This window comes from Emys orbicularis, chromosome 12, assembly GCF_028017835.1.
Source record: "Emys orbicularis isolate rEmyOrb1 chromosome 12, rEmyOrb1.hap1, whole genome shotgun sequence".
In the NCBI taxonomy this organism is placed as follows: Eukaryota; Metazoa; Chordata; order Testudines; family Emydidae; genus Emys; species Emys orbicularis.
Window position 1 is genome coordinate 1,124,425 of NC_088694.1, and position 27,854 is coordinate 1,152,278.

Sequence of the window (27,854 nt, forward strand, 5' to 3'; positions counted from 1 at the left end):
GGTGGTTCGGGTTCTGTAGTTTCTGCATCAGAGTGTTGGTCTTTTAAGACTTCTGAAAGCAGCTCCACACCTCGTCCCTGTCAGATTTTGGAAGGCACTTCAGATTCTTCAACCTTGGGTGGAGTGCTGTAACTATCTTTAAAAATTTCACACTGGTACCTTCTTTGCATTTTGTCAAATTTGCAGTGAAAGTGTTCTTAAAACGAACAACGTGTGCTGGGTCATCATACGAGACTGCTATAACATGAAATATATGGCAGAATGCGGGTAAAACAGCAGGGGACATACAATTCTCCCCCAAGGAGTTCAGTCACAAATTTAATTAACTTTTTTTTTTTAATGAGCATCATCAGCATGGAAGCATGTCCTCTGGAACGATGGCCGAAGCATGAAGAGGCATATGAATCTTTAGTTCATCTGGCACGTGAATATCTTGCGACGTCAGCTACAACACTGCCATGTGAATGCCTGTTCTCACTTTCAGGTGACATTGTAATTAAGAAGTGGGCAGCATTATCTTCTGTAAATGTAAACAAACTTGTTTCTCTTAGCAATTGGTTGAACAAGAAGTAGGACTGAGTGGACTTGTAGGCTCAAAAGTTTTACATTGTTTTGTTTTTGAGTGCAGTTTATGTAACAAAAAAAATCTACATTTGTAAGTTGCACTTTCATGATAAAGAGATTGCACTACTGTACTTGTATGAGGTGAACTGAAAAATACTATTTTTGTTTATTGTGTTTACAGTGCAAATATCTGTAATCAAAAATAAATATAAAGTGAGCACTGTACTCTTTGTATTCTGTGCTGTAATTGAAATTGATATATTTGAAAATGTAGAAAAACATCCAAAAATATTTAATAAATGTCAATTGCTATTCTATTGTTTAACAGTGCGATTTTTTTGAGTTAATCACGTGAGTTAACTGCGATTAATCAGCAGCCCTAGTAAAAATATAATTAGTAAGGCTGTGACGAAGTGGGGGATTTTCTTGTTTTTTCCTTGTTTTCCAATGGTTTGCATGCAGAGGGGGTGGGACTCAGTGTCCCTGGGTGTTACTGGTTTAATGAGGTGAGGGGAGAGGGAGTTTGTTGTTACAGAGGACCGGAGAGGGAACTTGGGACCACAGCCAATGGACTGGAGAATGGACTCCCCAGCGACTGGTGACCTGACGACCCGGAGACGCAGCGCAGGAGTCGCAGCCGGTTCTGGCCAGTGGGGGGACAATGGGCTGGGGAGAGAGGACCCCGTGACCTAACCAGCCGGTTCCAGCCAGAGGGGGCCAGAGGAGGGCTGAGAAGAGAGGAGGCCCAGGCGACCCGGTGTACGACCCTGTTTACCTGGAGAGAAGACAATGGACAGAGGCGGGGCCTGGGGCCGGTGATCTCAGATGCCCAGCTGGGAAGCAGGGGGGGCTCGGGGTTGGAGAGAGGAAGCAGGCAGGGGGCCGACCGGGAGGCAGGGAAGACAGGGAATGTGCTGTGCGGAGGGAGGCCAGGCCTGAGGGTCAGAGAGTTTCCTGTGCTGTGTTCAATGCTCAATAAACCCTCCTGTGTGACGCTGGCTGAGAGTCACTCCGGGCTAGAGAACAGGGTTGCATCGTCCCCTTCGGGGGCAGAGGCCCGGGGGGTCCAGAGTGAGTGGACTCCTTGAGGGGGCCCACACGAGAAACAGACATGCTAAGGCTCAGAGAGGTGCGGCTCCAGGAGGTGGAGGGGCCTGACCCCGGGAGAGAGTGGACCCCCGAGAAGGGCTGTCTCACTGAAAGGGGCACCCCCCACGGACCGCACGGGGCCAAGAGTGGGCACGATCTGTGAGTCTGTGACAACGTGGCAGCAGAGGATGGTTCATGGATGCACCCTGTAGACGTTTGGCTGCGAGCGCCGGCACTTTGCAGTGAGTGTCTGCCAGCGATAGAACGAGGGTATTGAACGGAAGCAGCCTGGAAATGGCCTATAACCAGTTCCGTAAGAGCGACCTGGCCCGTCTGTGCAGGGAGAGGGGGCTGAGCGTGGGGAGGCTCACTAAGGAGCGGCTGATTGCTCAGCTTGTAGAGAATGACCCGTCTGAGGAACAGGCTCCAGACCCCAGGGGGGCTCCCGGGGTGCCCGGAGAGCCAGAGAGTTGCCGTGGGGGCAGTCTGTGTAGCGACCGGGAGTGGGTCAGACCTGACTCCCCAGTCAGTACAGGGAGACCCCAGTCAGGTTCCTCCCTAGAGGAGCTGCGGAGACTGGAGCTGGAGCTGAAAGCAAAGGAGCTGGAGCTGGAGGATCGGAGGCTGGTCGACAGAGAGAGAGAACGAGCGGACCGTGTAGAACAGCGGAAGCACGAGTTGGAGTTGGAGGAGAGACAGGCCAAGAGGGCCTGCCGGGGGGTAAGTGGGGAAGGGCCCCGAGATGCCGGTGTTGGGGGGAGTCTAGACACCAAACTGCTGCCCCAGTTCCGGGGGGGCGGGGGGGGGGCGGCGGCGGGGAAATTAATGCCGACCTCACAGCCTTTGAGAAGGCTTGTGATCTGAACCATATTGGCCCTGCAGACAGGCTCCGCTGTCTCACGCCCCCTGGTCCTCCCCTGCTGGGTCCCAAAGCCATACAGGCGTTCAACCAAATGGATGGTGTTGAGACGGGGGACTCTGACCTGTTCAAACAGGCTTTGCTGCTGAAGTTTGAACTGACCCCCGAGGCGTACAGGAAACGATTCCAGGGTGTACGCAAGACCTCAGGTGTCACTTACAAGGAAGTCGCCAACCTGCTGGGGGAATATCTCCGCAAGTGGGGGAAGGGCGCAGGGGCCGCTACTGCAGAGGACGTGTATAACCTGCTGGGGTTGGAGCAGCTGTATGACATCTGCCCTCCGGACCTTAAGATGTGGCTAGTGGACCAGAAGCCCAAAGATCTGCGCAGTGCGGGGACACTGGCAGATGAGTTCGTGGACAGTAGATCGGGGGCAGGAGGGAGACCCACATCGGAGACTCAGAAGGAGTCACCCCGAGACCTCTCCAAGGTGGGAGTTGAGGGACCTGAGATGTAATTACTGTGGCCAAAAGGGACACAAGGTGGCACATTGCCTGAAGATGAAGGAAATGGCAGCCAAGCAGAACCCGCGGGGTGTCAACTGGGTGGAAGCCCCCCAAGAGGGGGCACCGCCGGTCCAGGGGGGTGCAGTCGAGAGGGCTGTGCCAGGGGGAGGGAGAGGGCCAAGGTTATAGCCGATGCTGTACCACGGGGCGGGGGCCCTGAACTTCCCCAGGTCACTGGCTAAGTGACCCTGCTCCGTTCAGCCTCGAAGGGGGGAGAGATGTGACAAAGTGGGGAATTTTCTTGTTTTTTCCTTGTTTTCCAATGGTTTGCATGTAGAGGGGGTGGGACTCAGTGTCCCTGGGTGTTACTGGTTTAACGAGGTGAGGGGAAAGGGAATTTGTTGTTACAGAGGACCGGAGAGGGAACTTGGGACCACAGCCAACTGGCCTGGAGAATGGACTCCCCAGCGACTGGTGACCTGACGACCCGGAGACGCAGCGCAGGAGTCGCAGCCGGTTCTGGGCAGTGGGAGGACAATGGGCTGCAGAGAGAGGACCCCGTGACCTAACCAGTCGGTTCCAGCCAGAGGACAGAAGAGGGGAGAGGAGGCCCCAGTTTACAGCCCTGTTTACCTGGAGAGAAGACAATGGACAGAGGCGGGGCCTGGGGCCGGGGATCTCAGATGCCCAGCTGGGAAGCAGGGGGGCTCGGGGCTGGAGAGGGGGAGCAGGCAGAGCCCACCTGGATGCAGAGAGACTGGGATGTGCTGTGCGGAGGGAGGCCAGGCCTGAGGCCCTGAGAGTTTCCTGTGCTGTGTTCAATGCTCAATAAACCCTCCTGTGTGACGCTGGCTGAGAGTCACTCCGGGCTAGAGAACAGGGTTGCATCGTCCCCTTCGGGGGCGGAGGCCCGGGGGGTCCAGAGCGAGGGGACTCCCTGAGGGGGCCCACGGCAGAGACAGACGTGCTAAGGCTCAGAGAGGTGCGGCTCCAGGAGGTGGAGGGGCCTGACCCCGAGAGAGAGTGGACCCCCGAGAAGGGCTGTCTCACTGAAAGGGGCACTCCCCACGGACCGCACGGGGCCACAAGTGGGCACGATCTGTGAGTCCGTGACAAGGCCAAAAAAGAATTTGAGGCACAGCTAGCCAAAGACTCAAAAAGTAATAGCAAAATGTTTTTAAGTACATCAGAAGCAGGAAGCTGCTAAACAACCAGTGGGGCCCCTTGAGATACTAAAGGAGCACTCACGGACAATAAGGCCATTGCGGAGAAACTAAATGAATTCTTTGCATCGGTCTTCACAGCTGATGATGTGAGGAGATTCCCAAACCTGAGCCATTCTTTTTAACTGACAAATCTGAGGAACTGTCTCAGATTGTGGTGTCATTAGAGAAGGTTTTGGAACAAACTGATAAACTGAACAGTAACAAGTCACCAGGACCAGGTGGTTTTCACCCAAGAGTTCTGAAGGAACTCAAATGTGAAACTGCAGAACTACTACCTATGGTGTGTAACCTATCACTTAAATCAGCTTCTGTACCAAATGACTGGAGGATAGCTAATGTGACACCAATTTTTAAAAAGGGCTTCAAAGGTGATCCTGGCAATTACAGGCCGTTAAGCCTGACTTCAGTACTGGGCAAACTGGTTGAAACTATAGTAAAGAACAGAATTGTCAGACACAGAGATGAACATAATTTGTTGGGGAAGAGTCAACATGGTTTTTGTAAAGGGAAATCCTGCCTCACCAATCTGGGAGCATTGGGTTACAATCCCGTTGGCATGTTAAAGGAGAGCCAGGGCTTCCCCAGGCTCCCATACACTGACCTCTGCCCCATGATGTCCCCCATGTCTCATACAAATGAAGGGCTAATGTGCTGCCTTGGGAAAGTGCCAGGGTTAGTGACGGTTACACACTCCCTGCATCCCACCCGCTGGCTGACGCTGTGCTGCCCTACAACCTCGGGCTGTTTGTCAGGGACAGAGTGTGTGCCTCCACCAAACGACGTGGGTTGGGCACGCTCCCAATGGGGCTCCTCCCGCCCTGCTTACGTCATACGAGCGCTGGTTAACTGGGGCACAAAGAACAGGATTCCCCAGGCCCTTCCCCTGCTTGGCATGCATGCGCTGCTCCTATCAGAGACATCACACCCTAATGGGACGTGTGTGTATCTGCGTTCTTTCCCTCTCCACGTACCCTTCTCCAGTCACGTCCAGAGACGAGGGTCAGCAGCACAGAGACGTGCAGCTCCTGGCGTTAGACATCAGCTGAGGGAACCCGCGGGGCGGGGCGAGGCAGGGGGAATAGAGATGGACGGGGCGGGATCCAGAGCACACAACACACACACGGATAGCATAGGCCTTTGGGGGGTGCCTTCTCCCTGCCCCCCAAAGGAGCGTCAGAGACCCGGTGGGAGAGCGAGAAGGACGTACCGACCCCTCCCTTAGCCCCCAGCCCACGGGGGCAGCGTGCGAGGGGCAGGGTTCGGTTCTGGAGCTGTCCCTGCAGCCAGCTCTGGGGAGGGGCGGGTGCATGAGTGCTGCTTTCTGGGCCATGGGGAGCTGCCAGGCCGGTGGGCCAGCGTTAGGAATTACAGCGTGGCAGGCCTGGGCCCAGCAGCTCCTCACGGGAAGCAGCAGAGGGAAGAGGGAGGGCTGGAGGCGTGTTGGGAGAATGACAGATCTGGCTCTGGGGAACCAGCTCTTTGCCGTGAGCTGAGAGGTCCCGTCCCACACAGCTCCCGGGGCCAGCGCTGGGTGGGCTTCATGAGAGGTTCGCTCCAGGGCAGCCCAGTGATCAGTGGCTCTGGGCTCAGCTGTTTGTCCCGGTGCGGCAGCCGAGGTGTGGAGCCGCCTGATGTGACCAAGTGGAAATGTTCATAATGTTCTCTTTGAATACCGAGTGGGGAGTGTTGGCCTGGGAAGGTGGCAGGGGAGTTTTGCTGGGACTGTCTGCATTGGGGGTGGGAGACTTTCCCTGAGGGAGGATACCTGAGCACATAACATGAGAACCCAGGAGGGGGGTTGGAGGCCAGGTGTCACGGAGTGTGGGGGGACCCAAGGCTCTGCAGCCCTGGCTTCCTGCAATTCACCATGACTCTCAGCCAGCCAGTAAAGCAGAAGGTTTATTTAGACAACAGGAACACAGTCCAAGACAGGTCTTGCAGGCACAGACAACAGGACCCCCCCAATTAGGTGCATCTTGGGGTCCCAGGACCCCACAGCCCCCTTGGGAGGTCAGAGCCCCGTCTGCCTCCCAGCCATGTCACCAGCCAGCTCCTGAAAAAACTCTCTCTCCCCCAGCGTCTCCTTCCCCAGCCTTTGTTCAGTTTCCCCGGCAAAAATGTCACCTGGCCTCTAACCCCTTCCTGGGTTCTCACGTTACATGCTCAGGTATTCTCCCTCAAGGCCAGTCTCCCATCCCCCCATGCAGACCGTCCTAACCAACCTCCCCTGCCTTCCCAGCCAACACTCCCCTCTCAGCATTCAAAGATCACATTAAGAACAGTCCCAGTTCATCACACCAGGTAACACCTCTGCCCGGAGAACTGAACAAAGGCTGGGGGAGGAGCCGGGGGGAGGCTGAGTGAGAGGCTGGAGGGAGTTTCAGGGAAATGGAGGGGAGCCCAGTTGGGGCTCTGGCCTCCCAATGGGGCTCTGGCCTCCCTGCCCCGCCCCCAAGATGGACCTAACTGAGGGGGTCCTGTTGTCTGTTCCTGCAAGACCTGTCTTGGACTGTGTTCCTGTCGTCTAAATAAACCTTCTGTGTTACTGGCTGGCTGAGAGTCATGGTGAATCGCAGGAAGCCGGGGGTGCAGGGCCTTGTCTCCCCCAAACTCCATGACAACTGGTGGTAGCGGTGGGATCTACTGCACCCCGTGGACGGTGCTCCTGCAGTAAGTGACTGGGGAGCAGTAAAACGAAGGGGGATTGACAGGGACCAGGCGTGCTGAAGGCTCAGAGAGGGACGGTTTCAGGGGACGATTAACCCCTGGGAGTGTGTGACCAGCGAGAAGGACTTTGGCAGTAACAGGGTCCCCCTGGGGATTGCAGCAAGCGGTCCCAGGGGTGGAGGAGTCTGCAGTTTCACCCTGGCAGAGAGGTGGTGACCTCGAGAAGGGCTGGCACACTAGGGGTCTCCCTGGAAACTGTGGGGAGCGGTGAGCACCCAGGCCTGTGAGTGGCCAGCTGGAAGATGTATGCCAAGCGGCTTAAGAGCGACCTGGTGGAGCTGTGCAGGCAGAGGGGGCTGCGCAGTGGGAGGCTCACCAAAGAGCAGCTCATTGCCCAGCTGGAGGAGGGAGATCGCTGGAATGAACCGATCCCTGTCTCTGAGGGAAGCAGCCTGGCAGATGCAGCGCAGGCACCAGTGTCTGTCCCAGCTGGGAGTGGTCAGCCGGCTGCTGAGGGCTTCCCGAGACCCCTCCTTCCTATGCCTAGGGGAAGGGTGGGGAGGAGCCCAGCAAATACCGAGGGCACCGTGACCCCCGCAGCCAGCAGGGGATCCTCCCGGCGAAGCTCGCCATCGCTGGATCTGAGGCGGCTGGAAGGGGAGAAGGAGATAAAACTAAAAGAGCTTGAGTTGAGGCAGCAGGAACTAAAGGAGGAGCGGGAAGAACGAGAGAGACAGAGACAGCATGAGCTGGAGGAGAAAGAGAAACAGAGGCAGCATGAACTGGAGCTGGCGAGGCTGAGGGGCCGCGAGCCCCCGGCTGCGGTGAGTGAGGGGGGACCCAGGACTGCACGGAGCTTTGATAAGTGCATCCTGGCCCAGCGTAAGGAGGGGGAGGACATGGATGACTTCCTGGAGGCCTTTGAGACGGCCTGCGAGCTGCACCAGGGTGATCCTGTGGACAGACTCCGGGTTCTCACCCCCTTACTGGACCCCAAAGCCGTGGCCTTGTACCGCCAACTGGAAGAGGCGGAGAAAGGGGACTACGAACTATTCAAAAAGGCCCTGCTACGTGAGTTTGGGCTGACTCCTGAGATGTACCAGGAAAGGTTCCGGAGTCAGAATAAAACCCCTGAGGTCTCATATCTGCAACTAGCCGTCCGCATGGAGGGATACGCCAGCAAGTGAGCAGATGGGGCCCAGACAAAGGAGGACCTGATTAAATTGATCGTACTAGAGCAACTGAATGAGCGGTGCCCATCCGACCTGAGGCTGTGGTTGATGGACAAAAAGCCAGAGAACCCGCGACACACAGGGCGGCTGGCCGATGAGTTTGTGAAGAGCCAGTCGGGGTGGCAGGGAGGAGTCCCAAAGGAACAGGCCCGCCGCGATGCAGAGAAAGAGTCACCTGGGGACCTCCCAAAGGGGGAATATGGAGAATCCCTTCCCAAGGGGAACATCTGGCGTCAGGGCCAACCAACCGGCTCGAGGGGACCAACAGGACATGGGCTGCTATCACTGTGCCCAGAGAGGCCACATACGGACCCAGTGCCCCAGGCTCAGGGACAGACTGAGCAGACCGAACCCACACAGGGTTAACTGGATAGAGACCCAGCCGGATGAGGGGCAGGCTTCCCAGGCAAGGGGGGCTGACAGCTTATCAAATGCTCAGGTGGGGGGAGGGCCCCAGGCCAGCTCCTCTGGGGGGCTGGATGCCCCAGACTCAAGGTTCTCCATTTACAGGGTGGGCGCGGGGCTGTCCCTGCGGAGCGAGTGCCTTGTTCCCCTGGAGGTGGATGGGAGGAAGGTCAATGGATACTGGGATACAGGCGCTGAGGTGACGCTGGCCCGGCCCGAGGTGGTGGCCCCGGATCGGGTGGTGCCCAACACTTACCTGACCCTGACGGGGGTGGGTGGGACCCCATTCAAGGTGCCCGTGGTGAGGGACACCTGAAATGGGGGGCGAAGGAGGGCCCCAAGGAAGTGGGGGTGCACCACCATTTGCCCACTGAGGTGTTAATGCGGGGGAGACCTGGAGGACTGGCCAAGCAACCCCCAGGGTGCCCTGGTCATGACCCGTATCCAGAGCCGGCGAGGGGCACTGCGCCCTGACAACGGGGAGGGTGCCTTGCCTGAGGTGCAGGGACCTACCCCGGAGGGGAGGGGGCACTGAGGGACATGGCTCAGAGGGGCTGCGGCCTCAGACCCAGCCGGCGAGAGGGAGCCGGTCCCCATCCCTTCCCCAGCTGCTGAGTTCCAGGCCGAGGTGCAGAAAGATCCCTCCTTGCGGAAGCTAAGGGACCTGGCCGACCTCAGGGCGGCACAGACCCTGGGGAGAGGCTGCCAGGAGAGGTTCCTGTGGGAGAAGGGGTTCCTGTACCGAGAATGGGCTCCCCCAGGGAAAATGGAGTCAGGGGGGATCAGGAGGCAGCTGGTGGTACCCCAGAAGTATCGCCGCCAGCTGCTGTGCCGGGCCCATGACACCCCCCTCGCAGGGCACCAGGGAACCTGGCGTACCCAGCAGAGGCTGCTACGGAGCTTTTACTGGCCTGGGGTCTTTGTTACAGTCCGACAGTACTGCCGATCCTGTGACCCCTGTCAGAGGGGGAGGAAGGCCCGGGACAAGGGGAAAATGGCTTTAGGACCCTTGCCCAACATAGAGGAGCCTTTCCAGAGGGTGGCCAAGGTTAAAAGGGGGGCTCTAAACCAAGAGAGCCCGAATCACAGCCCTCCAGACTGGAACGCTGGGAGAAGACCCCATCCCAGTTTGAACCCCAGGGGTATTGGGGTGGCAAAAGGTCATGGGCTGCATAAACCTTCCCAAATGCAGCCTGCAGGTGCCGTCAAGCACAACAGACCCACGGGAGGGCGTGAAACTGGAATGTCCAGGTGTAACTCCCACCAAGGAATGGGAGAGATGCTGGGGCCAGGGCCGGCTCCAGGGTTTTTGCCGCCCCCCAAGCGGCAAAAAAAAAAGAGAGAAAACCGCGATCGCGATCTGTGGTGGCAATTCGGCGGGAGGTCCTTTGCTCCGAGCGGGAGTGAGGGACCGTCCGCTGAATAGCTGGACGTGCTGCCCCTCTCCGGAGTGGCTGCCCCAAGCAACTGCTTGGCAAGCTGGTGCCTGGAGCTGGCCCTGGCTGGGGCATCCCTGGGAATGTTGGTGGGTTCGAACTTCCCCAGGTCACTGACTGAAGTGACCCCGCTCAGTTCGGTCTCGAATGGGGGAGAGATGTGACCAAGTGGGAATGTTCATAATGTTCTCTTTGAATACTGAGTGGGGAGTGTTGGCCTAGGAAGGTGGCAGGGGAGTTTGGCTGGGGCTGTATTCATTGGGGGTGGGAGACTTTCCCTGAGGGAGGATACCTGAGCACGTAACATGAGAACCCAGGAAGGGGGTTGGAGGCCAGGTGACACCTTTGCCCGGGAAACTGGACAAAGGCTGGGGGAGGAGCTGGGGGGAGGCTGAGGGAGACACTGGAGGGAGTTTCAGTTTAGAGCTGGCTGGGGAAATGGAGGGGAGCCTAGATGGGGCTCTGGCCTCCCAACGGGGCTCTGGCCTCCCTGCCCCGCCCCCAAGATGGACCTAACGGGGGGGAAGGGGGGGTCTTGTTGTCTGTACCTGCAAGACCTGTTTTGGACTGTGCTCCTGTCATCTAAATAAACCTTCTGTGTTACTGGCTGGCTGAGAGTCACGGTGAAGTGCAGGAAGCCGGGGGTGCAGGGCCGTGTTTCCCCCAAACTCTGTGACACCTGGAAACATGAACTCACCTCTGCAGCCTGTAATTACATTTCCCAACTTTTGCAGGGCCCTGCTGCTTCCCTGTTCCGTTTGGGAGGGGCAGACACCGGGGGCGGCTCTCTTGTGCAATGGCCCCTCCCGGGACGGCAGTGCCGGGCTGGCATGATGCTATATAAGCTGGGGCAGCTCGGCGCTGGGCAACCTGGCCCAGCAGCACCATGAAATCAGGCCTTCTCCTCCTGGGGCTCCTCGCCCTCTGGGCTGACCTGACACCTGCCTCTGGGCAGCTCCATGAAGGTGAGGGCTCCCTGCCCTGGCTCCCCACCCAGCCCGGCAGCCAGCGCTTCCCTACTGCCTGCCCCCAGCCCCAAGCCTGCCCCCAGCCCCGTTCGCTCTCAGCGGCTCCTGCCCCGTATCCCCCACGCGACACAGCCCCTCGCAGCCTCCCTGGCCCTGCCACCGGCCCCAGAGTTTCTCGCCCCCTGGGCGTGGGGCTGTCCCCGGGCCTCCTCCATTTCGCCCCAGGGAGGCCTCCCTGCTCTGTCCCCGATACACCAGAGACACTCACAGCTCTCACGCATTAGCAACAAGATCCTCGTTTAGCCCCATCACCCACCCCAGGCCCTGCCGCTTGCATCGACCCTTGAGACTGGGCCCCCGTTAGTTTTGAATCAGGCAGCTGAGATCCGTTGCAGGGTTCCCCCTTTATTCCTAACCCATCTTTCTTTGCTCCGTAGCTAACGCCATCTGCAATCTCCCTGCGGAACCCGGCCCATGTTTAGCCTACATGCCCAGATACTTCTACAACTCGGCCACCAAGAGGTGTGAGGAGTTCATTTACGGCGGCTGCCAGGGCAATGCGAACAGGTTTTCCAATATGGACGAATGTCTCAAGACCTGTGGAAGCTCAGGTAAGACAGCAAGAGAAACTCAGCTAGTTGGGTCATGAGCTGGTCAAAGGGATGTGAATGCAAAGCACCTGGGGCCACAGAGACGGATCTCCCCTCTAATGACTGACTGGCTGCATCACAGCAGTGCCTAGGGGATCCAGCAGAGCCAGGACCCCATCATGCCGGGCGCTGCACAGACTCAGTGAGAGGCAGCCCTGGCCCGAGGAGCTCACAGTCTGACTAGGCAAAGGGAGGAGGGCTGAGGACGTCCCTGGCCCTGCCGCCGGCCCCAGAGTCTCTCGCCCCCTGGGCGTGGGGCTGTCCCCGGGGCTCCCCCACTTCGCCCCAGGGACGCCTCCTTGCTCTGTCCCCGGCCTTTCGCTCTTCCCCTCCCGCTCCAGGACACTGAGCCCCCCTGGGTCTCCCCAGCCCCCTGGCTGCTCCTGGAGCCTTTCTACCCTCTAGGCTCTCCCTGGTGAGCCCCCCATGCCCATGGCTCCGACACTCCCTCGGACCCGTCTCCCTCCGGGCCGGGTTGCAGCCTGGCTCTGGCAGGGCCACCCGGGGGGGGGGGGGGGCAAGTGGGGCAATTTGCCCCAGGCCCCAGGCCCTGCAGGGGCCCCCACGAGAGTTTTCCGGGGCCCCTGGAGCGGGGTCCTTCACTCGCTCCGGGGGCCCCGGAAAACTCTCGCGGGGCCCGGGCCCCCCGAGCTTCTTCCGCTCCGGGTCTTCGGTGGCAGTTCGGCGGTGGGGGCCCCCTGCTGCCGAAGACCCCAGGCCCCCTGAATCCTCTGGGTGACCCTGGGATCTGGGATGTGCCCTTGGGTGTCTCCCTGCCATGCATTGGTCAGTGTGAGCTCTCTTCCCTCCCCTCCCCCACGCTCTCCGTCACCCCCGCCCCCCCCATCCAGGCCCTCCCCACATCCTGCCGGGTCTTTCCCTATTACACCCCCAGCTCGCCCCTGGGCAATGCCATCTCGCCCCCTCTCCCCCCCCGCACCAGGTCCAAAGGCAGCCCCAGTTCGGCCCCCTGCAGAACGTGCTGCCCCTGCCGCGGGGAGCGTCAAACGGTGCCAGCGGCCACAGGAACGGGGGAGACGTTTCCTCAGGAGCAGGGAGGCTGCTGGGGGCTGTGAGTGAGCTCGGGCAGGAGGGGAGCCTATGTCTACACCACTGCCTCTCAGCCTTTCTGGGCACCTGGAGCCCTTTCAGGGGGCTGATTTGTCTTGCGTACGCCAAGTTTCACCTCACTTAAAAACGACTTGCTTTCAAAATCAGACATAAAAATACAAAAGGGTCACAGCCACTAATACTGAACAATGGCTGACTTTCTCATTGTGACCAGACAATTACAAAATAAGTCAACTGGAATATAAATCTTGTGCTTACATTTCAGTGTATAGTCGATAGACGTGTACAAACAAGTCATTGTCTGTATGAAATTTTAGTTTGTTCTGACTTTGCTAGTGCTGTTTATGTAGCCTGTTGTAAAACTAGGCAAATATCTCGATGAGGTGACGTACCCCCGGAAGACCTCTGTGTACCCCAGGGGTTCACGTACTCCTGGTTGAGAACCACTAGTCTACACCACCACTTATCCAGTAGAACTTACGTCGCTCAGGGGTGTGAATAAGCCACCCCTGAGCGAGATAAGTTACACCGACCTAAGCAATGGTGTGGACAGCCGATGGGGAGCTTCTCCCGCTGACATAGCTACCGCCGCTCGTTAGGGTGGATTAATTAAGTAGATGGGAGAGTGACTCCTGTCAGCTTAGAACGGCTCCACTAGAGACCCTACAGTGGCGCAGCTGCATTGGGACAGCTGTGAGCTCTCAAGTAGCCAGAGCCTCCCAGCCCTGCTGCCGGCGGGAAGCTCTGCCAGCTCTCTCCGTACCTGTGACACGTCAAAGCCCGAGAGCCAGACCTCTGGGCTGGTTCTGCCTTTGCAGAACAAAGGCAGAAGGAGGGGATGGCGCCTCCGGGTGCCCTTGGTTCCAACGCTCCAGTCACTGAGCTGTTGGGCGGGATGCGGGGTTGACCTGTATTATACGAAGCTGTGTCATAGGCCAGGGTCTTTGCAGATCCACAGGAATATATACCGAGTAGAAACTGCTGCCCCATGGCGATTCCAGTGGGAATTGCCCCAGCCGTTCCGTGGAATTACAACCGACCCTGCTGGGGAATGGGGTAGAGAGCACAGCAAAGAGGACGATTTACCCTGGGAGACGGGCCTTCTCTCTGTTTTGGTTCCCTTGTCTTGATTGCTCTGACTTTACACTCGTTTCTGTCAGGTAAGGGCCCTGCTGTGGTGGGGGCTTGCCGTGTGCCCCCCCAAGTGGGACTGGCGCAGGCTGGGGTTCATCTTTAATTCCTGTGCCCATCTCAAAGCATGCCCATTGGATCCTCCCCACCAGCCTCCTCCCTGAGGCCTGTGTCTCTAGTGATAAGCAGTTGAAAACAGGCCCTGAAATTGGAAGTTTTCCGGCTGTCTTTGGGGAGCGGAGGAGGTCACCCCTGGGGGCTGAGCAGTTCGATTCCTCCGTCCCTGGGGGAGGGGGTACAGGGAGGGAGAGTCCGTTGGCTGACATGACCCCCTTGCCTCAGGCCGGTGTGTCTGCCCCATGCTCTGTAACCCTGGTTCTCTTCCCCTTCGTTTCCAGTGAAAACGGGCAAGTGCCCCACTCCCATCAACGGGGGGGCTGCGAACTGCGATAACTTCTGCTCCACGGACGCTGACTGTCCCGGATCTGAGCGCTGCTGCAGTAACGGCTGTGGGACGGAGTGCAGACTCCCCATAGGAGGTGAGGGGTTCTCCTTCTCCACCCAGTGCCGGGTTTACAAAGACGCCAGTGGCGCCATGGAGCACCTGCCTGGAGGGGCCCAGCCCAGAAGAGGCCCCGGCCTGCTCCGCTTGCACTGCGCCCTGAGACCCCGCCAGCCACTTGCTTCTCTCGGCCTGCCCGCCGGCCAAGGGCTCCTCTCTGCCCTCTGCCCCCACCCGCCGGTTTCTCTCAGCCCCCTGGCCGGACCCCAGTGCCCCTCCGGCTCCGGGCAGTCTCTGCTTCCCACCACCTGGGGGGCCCTGCCTGACTCCCCGGAGCTGAGCCACCTGGGACTGGTGCAGAAGCCTGGCCAGTCTCAGCCGGGGGGCGGGGGTGGGGGGGCAGTGTGGGGGCTTGGCTGGGCCCCTCCAGGCAGGTGCATCCTGAGGGAGCCTGGCTGGGGCAGGCCCTGGCCTGGCTGATCGCGCCACTCCCGAGGGCCAGAGCAATTCCACGCCCTGGGAGTGGGGGTTCTGTGGGGGGTGCTGGGCTGTGAGGGGACGGGGAAGGTGTGTGTGTTGGGGCACTAGGGAGTGGGGGTTCTGTGGGGGGTGCTGGGCTGTGAGGGGGCGGGGAAGGTGTGTGTGTTGGGGCACTAGGGAGTGGGGGTTCTGTGGGGGGTGCTGGGCTGTGAGGGGGCGGGGAAGGTGTGTGTGTTGGGGCACTAGGGAGTGGGGGTTCTGTGGGGGGTGCTGGGCTGTGAGGGGGCGGGGAAGGTGTGTGTGTTGGGGCACTAGGGAGTGGGGGTTCTGTGGAGCGTGCTGGGCTGTGAGGGGACGGGGAAGTTGTGTGTGTTGGGGCACTAGGGAGTGGGGGTTCTGTGGGGGGTGCTGGGCTGTGAGGGGACGGGGAAGGTGTGTGTGTTGGGGCACTAGCGAGTGGGGGTTCTGTGGGGGGTGCTGGGCTGTGAGGGGACGGGGAAGGTGTGTGTGTTGGGGCACTAGGGAGTGGGGGTTCTGTGGAGGGTGCGGGGCTGTGAGGGGGTGGGAAAGATCTGTGTGTTGGGACACTAGGGAGTGAGGAGTCTGGGGGGGTGCTGGGCTGTGAGGGGGTGGGGAAGGTGTGTGTGTTGGGGCACTAGGGAGTGAGGAGTCTGGGGGGGTGCTGGGCTGTGAGGGGGCGGGGAAGGTGTGTGTGTTGGGGCACTAGGGAATGGGGGTTCTGTGGGGGGTGCTGGGCTGTGAGGGGGTGGGAAAGATCTGTGTGTTGGGGCACTAGGGAGTGGGGGTTCTATGTGAGATGCTGGGCAGTTGTGGGGCTGTGGGCAGGGGTGGTGTTGTAGGGCGCTGTGCATTTGTGGCAGGGTCTGGGGGGGCGCTGGGGGGGGCGCTGGGCATAGCGGGTCTGGGGGGGGGCCCTCTGGTCATAGGGAATCAGGGGTGGGGGTGTTCCGGTGTTGGGTCTGGGGGCATGTGTGGTGTGGAGTGGCATGGCCCCCCCTCCCCCCGAGGGGAAGGGACATGCTGGCAGCACAGGACCAGGTGGGTCACTGTGCGTCTGGCAACTGCCGGTTTGTAAACAGTGCCCTGCACTGGGCTGGGCGGAGCGGGGCAGCCCTCTCCATGCCATGCCCCATTGCCCCTGGCTGGCCCCTTGCTCCGGGGACGGACCCCCCTCCCCCGCCATGTTCCAGTGCCCCCACGTGGGCCCACAAAACGTTAATCCGTCCCTGTCTCCACCCCAGCCCAGCATCGCTGCTGGGAGCCTAGAGCCAAGGCCTGGGGGCCCCATGGCCACACCCACCCCTTTGGGCTCCTTATTTTAATATTAACAAGGTAGCCACAGCCCCCCTGAGAAAGTCTGGACACCTGCAGCCACGATAGCCCCATGAATCCTGCTTCCAGGGCCCAACCCCACCCCAACGGGCATGGGCCCCACCCAGCCATGGGATGGTCAGAGCTTGGGCCCAGCTGGGCCTCCCTTGTGTGCGGGAGTGACAGAGAACGAGGTTCCTGATGGGGGGTGGAATCTCGGGGTAACCTGATTACAACAGTGGCGCTCAGATGCTACGGTGATAAATCGACCGTGTCTGCTGCTTCCTGCCCAGTCCAGCGGCAGCTGCCCATCCGTCCCCTGAGTTTGACCTGGAAGGCAGGAGACCTGATCTGGATGGCCCAGGAGGCTCTGCATCAGTTGCCTTCAGTGACTCAAGTCACTAGATTAGACATTAGGGAAACCATCCTGCCAGGGTGGTTAAGCACTGGAATAGATTGCCTAGGAGGCTGGAATCTCCGTCACTGGAGGTTTTGAAGAGCAGGTTGGACAAACCCGTGTCGGGGTGGTCAGATAATACGTAGTCCTGCCTCCATGCAGGGGACTGGGCTAGAAGATCTCTCCGATCCCTCCCAGTCCTATGTTTCCAGGCTCCCCTGGAGCCCTACAGGCAGATACATTAGCTAGCACTGAACGGGGCGGTGTGTGCAAGGCCAGTGATCTGGGCAGCTGGGGGATCCGCCTGCTCGCGGCTGCAGGCGCACAGGCTGTGGTTACATAGCAGCCTTTCCATTGTCACTAGTCCAGACAATGCTGACCCTGCTCTCTCGCTGTTCTGTTCCCCAGTAAACCCAGGGTACTGCCCGAAGGTCAAACCCGGCACGGTGACAATCTGCCTCGTGGAATGCAATAACGACAGGGAATGTGGAGCGGGCAGCAAGTGCTGCAGCCGGGGATGCCACGTGCACTGCGCACGGGCGGTGCCAGGTAATGCTGCACCTGGGAGCGGGGGGGTCAAAGGGAGGGGTACTTGGTAATTCAAACTGCTAGACAAGTGGGGCCGGGTCTGAGCATGGGCCAGGGAGGGAGGTGGGGTAAGTGACAGAGCTGGGACAGACAGGGGACTGACTGGAGAGGGTTTATGGCCCATGGGCATGCGGCTGAGCGTGGAGTGGGAGGGTCTGGGTGGAAGCAGCGGAGACCAGTCCTGGAGAGGAGCAGACCAGGACTCCAAGGAAAAGCCTTGGCCAGAGGTCAGCTCTTGGGCCTGGCTCAGGTCCGTGGTGCAGGCCTGTGGGTTTGGGGTTTGTTCCCCACGGAGACATGAGCTGTTGTTGTTTCCCTTTTCCAGCCCAACCCGGCACCTGCCCCAAGAGAAGAGTGCTGCAGACGTTCGCGCCGTGTGAGAATAAGTGCAGTGATGACAGGGACTGTCCCACCAGGCAGAAATGCTGCTTTACTGGCTGTGGCCTCGGCTGTCTTGCCCCTCTGTAAGGTTTGAGGCCTTTTTCTGCAGCACATTAGGACAGTGGCGGGCATTCCAACTAAATTACATTAAAACACTGTAATATCAGGCTGTTAAGAAAGAGATCCTGTCCTAATAGACCCACTATCACCAGATAAAGAAACAGATCTTAAGATGGTTAAAGAAAACTTGGTTTGACAGCGTTCTCTCTGGCAAGGAATCACTTATCAACATTTGTGATTGTAAAATCTATACGTCTATTGGTTTGCCTTTATGGTTCCTACTTCTCTATTGTTTATCTGTCTGGTTCTTTGTTTCTGTCTGTTGCATAACTAATTTTGCAAGACTTAAATCAACTGAGGCGGTGGGGTATGATTGGGTAAAGAATTGTTTCACAATATGTTGTGATTGGTCAAATAATTATTTCACAATACTTTAGTAAAATGATTGGTTAAGGTATAGCTAAGCAGGACTCCAGTTACACTAGATGTACTGGGGTCCAAGAATGAGACCAGGTGGGGGGAAAAAAAGAAGAAGAAGAAGAAGGAAAGACCTGAAAAAAGAAGAAGAACTCACCCCCAAGACTCAGCCTAAGATCAAGAGCTGCTAAGAATCCTCTGCCCGACTGTGACATGCAGCAACCAGAATCCAGATGAGACTGCCCTTGCCTGGCCACCAGGGGAAGTCTGCCTGCGTGATCAGGATTGGTGAGCACAGCATTGTATGCTTAGCGCGTGTATTCTACTTGGTGATTGTTAATAAATAGAAATTACGGATATTACTGAGGAAAGGCCCACAAACTTGCAGAAGATTATGCTCCGAGCCCTAGGAACTGGGAAAGGGTGAGGGTGCCTAAATTAACCGGGTTACACCTTGAGCCCACTGGAGGGTAAAGGTGGGTGCCTTAGAGTGTGTGGGTAACACCTGTAACAGGTTCTAGCAGCAAAGAGAGATGGGCCTGTGAGCCCCCAGCCCCACAGCACTTGCCAGGCATCCTGTGGGCCAGAGATACTCCACCTCCCCTCCAGTCTGAGCTCCCTTGCAGATCTCTGCCCTCCTTATAACCCATCTCCTCTCTCCAGGTGACATTTGCCGACTCCTACCTCCTATCCCTCGCTTCTACAACCCGGCCTCCGGGACGGGCCACAGATTCTATTATGGCGGCTGCCAGGGCAACAAGAACAACTCTCCCGGCTGGGCACAGCGTTAGAAGTAACGCTACTGTGAGCGGGACTGGACCCCAGGAGTGCAGGAAGGAGCCCGGATCCAGGGTGGGAAATGGGACTAAATAGCTTGCTCGTTCTGGGGGCTGGATTCTAGCCCTGCTGTGGGAGGTCAGGGTTGGGGAGACAATCACGAAAATCAGTTAAAAAATTGTTCGGCATACGAATCTGTGCCACAAGTATTCATAAACAGCCCTGGCTGTACCTTGAAGGAGCCCGGCATGGAATGGCCATGAGCAGTCATATGCACGTGTCGATTGAGAGTTTGCATACACAGTCCGTAACTGTTAGCAATGGGGTTTGCAGTTGCACATACGTTTTGTCTGCCTAACCTTAGTTTCTGAAAATCCGGCCCTAACCGTTCAACTAATATGTAAATGAAGTGACCATTAAGAAACGGGTTTTCATGGGGTTCGGATACGCACACAGCGCTCACGCCCTTAGCCCCATCTCCCACCCCAGCTGGAGACTGGGTCCCAGTTAGATTTGAACGTGGAGGCTGAGATCCTTCAGGGAGTTCTCCCTTTTCTCCGAACCTGCCTCTCCGTGCTCTGTAGCTAAAGTGACCTGCACGGCCCATGTTCAGCCTGCAGTCGCAGCTACTTCTACGACTCAGTCACCAAGACGCGTGACGAGTTCATTTATGGCGGCTGCCAGGGCAATGGGAACAATTGGGCACTGGAGCCGAAGGTCTCAGGACCTGTGGAGGAGCCGGGAGGCTGTGTCTACACTACCACTTTTGCTGGTATAATTTATGTTATTCAGAAGTGTGAAGAAACACCCCCCTGAGCGACATAAGTGTCACTGAGAGAAGTGCCAGTGTGGACAGCGCTCTGTTGGCAGGAGATGCTGTCCCACCGCCGTAGTTCCCGCCACGCGTTGGGGATGGTTAATTGTGCCAACGGCAGAGCTCTCTCCTGTCGGCACAGAGCAGCTCAACGAGCGATCTGACAGCGGCACAGCTGCGTTGGTACAGCTGTGCTGCTGTAAGTTGCCGCTGTAGACGTGGCCTTAGGTGGGTCGTGACTGCCCAGGTCAGAGGGACAGTGCTGGAAATACACCGGGGGCTGTTCTCGTAGCGCTGAAGGAGAGCCTGCGGCACTATTTGTGATGGGAACTGGACTAAATACAAGGTCCCCTTGCTAGTTCTGGCAGTCAAATCCCACCTGTGCCGCTGCCAGCAGTGCCCCCAGAGCGTGAGAACCAGCCTCGGGGCACTGCTAGGAACCAGAGCACAAACCCAAACTGGCTGTGAGTTCTCTACCTAGGTGTCACCAACCAGTTATTAAATGTGAACTCCTCAGGCACTGTGACGAAGTGGGACTGTTCTTAATGTTTCCTCTGAATACTGTGTGGGTGCCTCAGTTTCCCCTATGCATTTCTTAAGTCTCCAGTGTGCATAAATGGCCAACACTCTGTATCCTGGCAACAAATGGCCGGGGCCCTTCCCCCCTGCAAGGGAATAGCTAAAGGTGAACAAAGAGATCAGGTGACCTCGTGGCCCGGGAAAGAGACAAAGCCCAGAGGAGGAGGGGCTGGAGGGGGTTTCAGTTTGGAGCTGGCTGGGGACAGGGAGTGAGTGCAGACGGGGTTGTCTGGCTCGCTGGGCCCCAGAATGGACCCGGCTGAGGGATCCCGTTCTCTGTACCTACAAGCTCTGTTTTAGACCGTGTTCCTGTCACCTAATAAACCTCTGTTTTACTGGCTGGCTGAGAGTCACGTCTGACTGCGAAGTGGGGGGTGCAGGACCCTCTGGCTTCCCCAGGACCCCGCCGGGGCGGACTCGCTGTGGGAAGCGCACGGAGGGGCATATGCTGAATGCTCCAAGGTCAGACCCAGGAAGGTGAAGCCATGAGAGCTGCTTGCCCTGAAGACAGTCTGCTCCAAGGGAGAGGAGGCTCCCCAGAGTCCTGACTGGCTTTGTGGGGAGCAGTTCCAGAGCATCGCCTGGGGACTCTGTGACAGGCACCACAACAGCCTAACCAGGGCGTCCCAGACAGGCCCCTTGGGTACGCCGGTCTGTCTCACCACCCAGGTGCATGTACCTTTGTGATAGCTGGTTCCTTACACCACCAATCACAGCAATATTCAGCTTACTCCCAGCCCCAAAGGGCCAGTCACTTACCCCAGGTCAACTGCACCTCAGATCTCACATGAAAGACAACTTACAGCTTGTAGACAATCCTATAACTAACTATATATAGATTTGTTAATAGGAAAAGGAAACCAGAGAGTTATTTACAAGGTTAAAGCATGTAAACATAGATGCACAAATGAGTTACCATCTCAACTTTCACAAGATAATAGATTCATAGAATCATAGGACTGGAAGGGACCTCGCGAGATCATTTAGTCCAGTTCGCTGCACTTATGGCAGGACCACGCATTATCTAGACTATCCCTGACAGTGTCTATCCAACCTGCTCTTTAAAATCTCCAATGATGGAGATTCCACAACCTCCCTAGGCAATTTATTCCAGTGCTTAACCACCCTGACAATTAGGAAGTTTTTCCTAATGTCCAACCTAAACCGCCCTTGCTACAATTTAAGCCCATTACTTCTTGTCCTGTCCTCAGTGGTTAAGGAGAACAATTTTTCTCTCTCCTCCTTGTAACAATCTTTTATGTACCTCAAAATTGTTATCATGTCCCCCCTCAGTCTTCTCTTCTCCAGACTAAAGAAACCCAGTTTTTTCAAACTTCCGTCACAGGTCATGTTTTCTAGACCTTTAATCATTTCTGTTGCTACTCTCTGGACTTTCTCCAATTCTCCCACATCCTTCCTGAAATGTGGCACCCAGAACTGGACACAATACTCCAGCTGAGGCCTAATCAGTGAGGAGTAGAGCAGAAGAATTACTTCTGGTGTCTTGCTTACAACTCTCCTGCTAGAAGCCTCTGTCATGAGCAAGCGCTATATGCCCTTCAGGACTAACCCCGGCTGAGCAGCTGTGGATCTCTTGCTTATGCCTAGAAACCTGCCCACCCCAGAGTCCAAGCAGCCTAGTGAGCATCAGTTCCTTCTGTTTGGGGGTTTTATCCCCATCCGTCCTTGTGATCTCAGCTGCAAACTCAGTGATGGGAGGAATCCACTAGCACGACTCATCTTCACGGGGGTGGGGAGGGCAAAACAACAAACATCTTTTGTCCTCTTTAATGTCCCACAATAGTCCGTCTGGCGTCAATGGCCCTTTCCCGTTGGGCAGGACATAACACCTTCTGCAGGAGATCAGCCATTCACACTAATTCATCTCTTTCTCCCCTCTGGCGAGTTACGCAGTCACAGAGACTCACCATACAACCGCTCACATATTACCTTACACTATGGGATAGAGACGCTGTAAGTGAGATGAATGCAGGCAGCAACACACCAGCATTCAATAAAGAATAAACACTAAACAGATTCCTATCATTCCAATCCCTGTTTTAACAATACTAACGCCCAGGTGAGCCAGACTGATTCCACGGTGTGTCTGTCACTGTTCCACTGAGACAGGGGGACTCTGGATTGCCAGTGTCACACCGACCTGGCTTTGTTAGGGTGGGGGGGTATAAAGCTCTGACCTGAGCAGGTAGTTGCCACATTGCTCAGCTGCTCTCCTGTTGCTAAATTTCGCACTGGAACAGGAACTGACCGGCCCCTTCCTGAGGCCGTTGGGCGTTCAGCTGCTGAAGCAACTGCTCCCCTTCTCCTGTTGTTATACGGAATAAACGGCTACCCAGGGAGGTGCCTCTTTGCTGGGTTGAGAGCGTAGCTGTGACAAGCCCTTGGCCCTCCCGCTCGCCACTCTGCACACGTTGGAAACGCTGTTACTGTTATGGCCCCCAGAGGTGCTGGGCGCGGCACAGACAGGATCTCTCATCAGCCCAGCATGTGAGATCTGAACTCTGTGTAGGATTCACAGATAACTACGGAGATGTTCGCTCCTGCGGGCTGTCCTGCCCCTCGGCCCCTCCCTTTGCATCCCTTAGTGCCGTGTTTATCCAACCTTCCCTCGCTGGAATCCCTCGGACAGAATTCCTCTCCTAACCCCTAGAGCTGCACGGGGGCTTGGCCCTGGAGAGCGTGGCTGAAGCTGGAAGTCTCATAGAATATCAGGGTTGGAAGGGACCTCAGGAGGTCATCTAGTCCCACCCCCTGCTCAAAGCAGGATCAAACCCCAGACAGACAGATTTTTGCCCTAGATCCCTAAATGGCCCCCTCAAGGATTGAACTCACAGCTCAGGGTTTAGCAGGCCAATGCTCAAACCACTGAGCTATCCGGACGTTTCTCTTGTGGAAGGACGCCCCTCCCTACGCTGAGCTCTTGGTGAGACTGGGACTGGACAGGGACTGGATGGGGACCCCTAGCTCAAGGGCAGGAGGCCAGAGGTGCCCTGAGCGCAGGCATGGGGGCAGTTTTCCATCTGATATCTAATCTCACATTAATTAGTGTGAGGGGCTGATCTTCAGCAGAAGGTGTTACACCCTTTCCAAAGGAAAGGTCCATCCAGACCAGACAGACTGTTGGGGGACGTTGGAATTTCCCTACATAGAGTCAACAAGAGGACAAAAGATGTTGGTTGTGCAGCGGACAACTCCCCCCAGCTGAGTTTTGCAGCTGCAGGCATGTGGGCAGGAGAGAATGAAAACCACTAACAAGAAGCACTGATGATCTCTAGGCTGCTTGGGCTCTGGGGTGGGAAACGTGTTTCTAGGCATAAGCAAGAGTCCCCCCCCCATGTTTAGCCTGGGTTAGCCCGAAAGGACAGAGAGAAGTGTGTCACAGTTACCTTTTGAAATTGAAGATTGTAACTCATTTGCATATCTATGCTTACCTGCACTAACCTTGTAAATAACTCTCTGGTTTCCTTTTCCTAGTTAATAAATCTTTAGATAGTTTATTATAGGATTGGCTAGAAGCAGGGCCGGCTCCAGGGTTTTGGCCGCCCCAAGCAGCCAAAAAAAAAAAAAAAAAAAAAGCCGCAATCGCGATCTGTGGCAGCAATTCGGCGGGAGGTCCTTCGCTCCGAGCCGGAGTGAGGGACCATCCGCCGAATTGCCGCCGAATAGCCGGACGTGCCGCCCCTCTCCGGAGGGGCTGCCCCAAGTACCTGCTTGCCAGGCTGGTGCCTGGAACCGGCCCTGGCTAGAAGCCTTGTCTTTGGTGTGAGATCTGAGGTGCGATTGACCTAGGTAAGTGACTGGCCCTTTGGGGCTGGGAGTAAGCTGAATATTGCTGTGATTGGTGGTGTAAGGAACCAGCTATCACAAAGGTACACTCACCTGGGCGGTGAGACAGACCGGCGTACCCAAGGGGCCTGTCTGGGATGCCCCGGTTAGGCTGTTATGGTGCCTGAGGAGTTCACACTTAATAACTGGTTGGTGACACCTAGGTGGAGAACTCACAGCCAGTTTGGGTTTGTGCTCTGGTTCCTAGCAGTGCCCCGAGGCTGGTTCTCACGTTCTGCAGGCACTGCTGGCAGCAGCACAGCCTGCTCAGTTCAGCAAAGCAACAAACTGTGACATTACAACCCTGGGATGATCTAGTCTGACCACCTGTAGGGCACAGGCCTTTCCATTCCTCCCTCCCCAGGATTGAGCCCAGTGATGGGGTTTGGCTAAAGCATTTGACAGAAGGGTTCCTGGCTGGAGCTGAAGCTTCTTGTGATAATTGTGCACAATGCCGTGAGTGGCAGTGGTGGGCGGGCTGGGGGGAATACTGGGGGAATGTCAGTGGCCATGGAGTACCAGGAATCAGGATTCTCTCTATTCCAGCCAGCAGGGCGTCGTTAGGACAGAAGCCCTGGTGATCTCTGGATAGTGTCCCTGCCTCGCACCTGCTGTGGGTCTCCACATTGGGTGAGCGCCCTGAGGCAGCAGACAGGTAGGGATGCCAACCATCTCGGTTTTGCCGGGAGTCTCCCGGAATCGGGCTCTATCTCCTGGAGGCTATTGAAGCCAAACTGGAAGATTTTAGGCCACTAAAAGTCTGGTGGCGCAGCGGGGCTAAGGCAGGCTCCCTGCCTACCCTGGCCTCACGCTGCTCCGGGAAGCAGCCGGCACGTCACTGTGGCCCATGCTGGGGGGACCGGGGGCTCTGTGCGCTGCCCCTGTCTGCAGGCACCGACTCCACAGCTCCCATTGGTCGGGTCCCACTAGTGTGGGGAACTTTCCTGGCGTATGTATTACCCCGGTGAAATGGGCTAGTGTAAGGATGTGAGTCCTCGCACCCACTCCCTTCACCTGCAGGCCGGCACTCCGGGATGCTGTCTCTGCACCGGACGCTTCCCTGCCCCACTGCTCACCGCAGAGTTCAGAGCACATACGATTTGTTAACCCGCAACTAATGAGAACACGGGAAAAGGGGAAGGTCAGAGGGAAACATGTCACCCCGCCCCATGGGCCTGGGGCACCGCACCCGGCCATCTCGGGGGCGCAGGGACGTTCCCAGCCTGCTCCTCGCAGGGCCCACACCCCTGCCCACATCCCTGCTCAGGCCCTGGCTGCGTTGCCATGACACCGGGGCTCGCATCCTGCTCTGGCTGTGCCCACAAGCCCGCAGGCGCTAGGGGGCAGGGCCCGTCCCCCCAGCCTCGCCCCCGTCGGGGTCACGAGCCCCTCCCAGCCCGGCCTGCAAGTCCTCGTGCCTGGGGCCTCCCTGCGCTGGGCCCGGGGCTCCTGGACTCCCCAGCCGCTCACGCGCCCGGCTCCGCATGGCCCCAGCCCCAGCCCCACTCACTCCCTGCCTCCATCTCAGCTCCCGGGGCTGCTCCTCTGGCCCTGCTCCCAGCCCAGCTGCGCTCCTGCTCTCCCCTTAGCTCTGCCCCTCTGGCCCGGCAGCTCCACCTTCACACAGGACTCTGGCCTCCTGACTCCCTCATTGGCCTGACTGCCCTTTCAATCAGCCTGACCTGGAACGTTGGTCTCTTCCCATTGGCCCTGTCTGTCTCAGGATCCTGATTTCTCATTGGCCCGTCCCCTTTTCTTTGGCCCTGGGAGAAGATCACCAAACAACTCCCCCCAGTGTCAGGGAGGGGCCAGCAGCCCCCTGACATGTGGGGTACGGAGCAGCTCCCATGGGCCCTGCACGGCTCGGGTTGGCTGCTGAGTGTGGGTCGCAGTGTGATTGGAACGCTGTTATCAGAGCGTCTCTCTCTGGAGCGTGGGTCACAGGGAGAGTGGGATCCAGCCGCCTGTGTGGGGCCGGGCGTGTGAATCCCGGTGGGGTCCGGGTGGGGCTGCCGAGCTGGGGACGGGGAGGAGCTGACTGGCTTGGCCAGGGCACCAAAGGCGTCGCAGGGGTGGTGGAGCAGGGAGATGGTGGGAAGCACGGCTGGCACCCTGCACGGCAAGACTCTGGCGCAGATTCTCCGGTTGGGCTGAGCTGCGCCTGTCTCAGGACTGGGCAGCAGTGGGGAAAAGGCGGCTTCTTCCACTCCGTGTTCCCTGGGACTGCCTGGGTGCTGGGGACACGTCTTAGTGTCCAACAAACTTGCAGTGAGCAGGGAATATGGGAGCCCTGGAGCCCCTCGGTGCCATAGGGAGGGGAGTGCCATCCAAAGCATATGGTTTTGTGGACCCTCGATGTTGCCTCAGCTTTTGCCAAAGCCTTATGGAAAAACACCCCCAGGAAGCAGAGAGTGGCTCCATCTGGAACCTGTGGCTGGATCTGGAAGAGCTGAGACCAGTCTGAGGAACACAGCCATGGTAACAAAAAAACAAGTCCCCAGCCCAGCTCCTCCAGCTCACAGCCTATTTCACCCCAGGAGCCTACTGATGTGAGCCAGAACCTTGGGTAAGCGGAGTCTGAATGAGCTCTCCCCTGACTTCTAGTGGTGAGCTGTGGGAAAGGACATCAGGAGCTGATCTTGTTTACATGGACACACTCACCCCGCCTAGGTGCTCAGCATGATGGGACTGCTTGCCCAAATGGTCAGTTTTGGCTGGTTTGGGATCCCCAGGCTCCTCGTTATTGGGGCAGGAGGAATAAAGGGTTGTTGTCCTCGTTGTGTGACTCAAGGGCAGCAGAACTGTACCTGGCATAGCCTGATTGAGGGACTCACCCTCCACTAAACTAGGCAGGGGATGTGGGTTACAAAGCCGAATGCCTTGAGTATATATGGGGCAGGTACCTGGACCTGACGGTGTCGGCCCTGCTGAAGGGTCCCCAGACACCATTTGACCCTTCCTTTCTCCACTGTGTAATAACAGAGCTCGTTCAGACTGAATTGAGAGTCTTGTTACACGCTGTGGAACTGAAGTCACTGATACCTAGGTCTAAGTATATTAGATCTGCTTTGGGACAGTGTCTCTGATGCAACAGACTGCCCAGTGTGCACCGGCAGTGAGGCTGAAATCACTGAGAGCTGTGTTAAGTGGTGGGCCCTGAAAACATCTTGGTTAGTGGCCAGCAGGACGGCTGGTGGACAGGGCCGGCTCTACCATTTTTGCCGCCCCAAGTAAAAAAAAAAAAAAGCTGCTTGGACTGTGCCGCCCCAAGAATGGATGGAATGTCGCCCCTTAGCATCTGCCGCCCCAGGCACGTGCTTCCTCCGCTGGTGCCTGGAGCTGGCCCGGCTGGTGGAGAGACGTGGCATAAGCGTGCGCGGTGCCTCCTGCTGGTCGTCTCAGGGAATTAGCTCACCAGCCCTCTGGAGCGCCCTCTGTCGGCCGGCTCATGGTTTATGTTTATGAGCCCTGTTTGCGGTGTTTCCCCAAATTAATGCCGAGTTACTTCCCGCCTTTTATTAAAAGATTTTGCTCCACTCAGACTCTGTGCTTGTGAGTGGGAAGTATTGCCTCTTAGAGGCGCCCGGGGGGTGGTGTAATTGTCCCAGGTCACTGGGTGGGGGCTCGCGCCGGTTTTGTGTTGCATTGGTGAAAAGGAACCTTTAGATATGGAACCCGGCCCTTCCTGCTACCAACTCTGGCTGGCAGAGGAGTTACACTTGCAATCTGCATCAGGTGGATAGCCAAGCCTCGTCCTGCTCCACATAATGCAATGTGCAGCCCAAACTGTGTCTGTCCTGCGCAGAGACAGCTGCCGTCTCTCTTGGGGACCTTCGGAGTGGCCTTGTCAACAGGCGAAGGACTTCACTAGTCAGAG

At 57.4% G+C, this 27,854-nt stretch overlaps 1 protein-coding gene across 1 annotated transcript in view; it reads left to right on the top strand.

The window, feature by feature from the left end:
• The first annotated feature begins 10,870 nt into the window (after positions 1-10,870).
• Positions 10,871-27,854, top strand: part of LOC135886906 (papilin-like) — a 41,384-nt gene continuing 24,400 nt past the window's right edge. Inside the window, exons 1-6 of the mRNA XM_065414683.1 lie at positions 10,871-10,949; positions 11,390-11,563; positions 14,203-14,343; positions 16,924-17,064; positions 17,429-17,559; positions 20,663-20,672. Coding sequence (XP_065270755.1) covers positions 10,871-10,949; positions 11,390-11,563; positions 14,203-14,343; positions 16,924-17,064; positions 17,429-17,559; positions 20,663-20,672 — 676 coding nt within the window. The remainder of the gene's footprint in view (positions 10,950-11,389; positions 11,564-14,202; positions 14,344-16,923; positions 17,065-17,428; positions 17,560-20,662; positions 20,673-27,854) is intronic.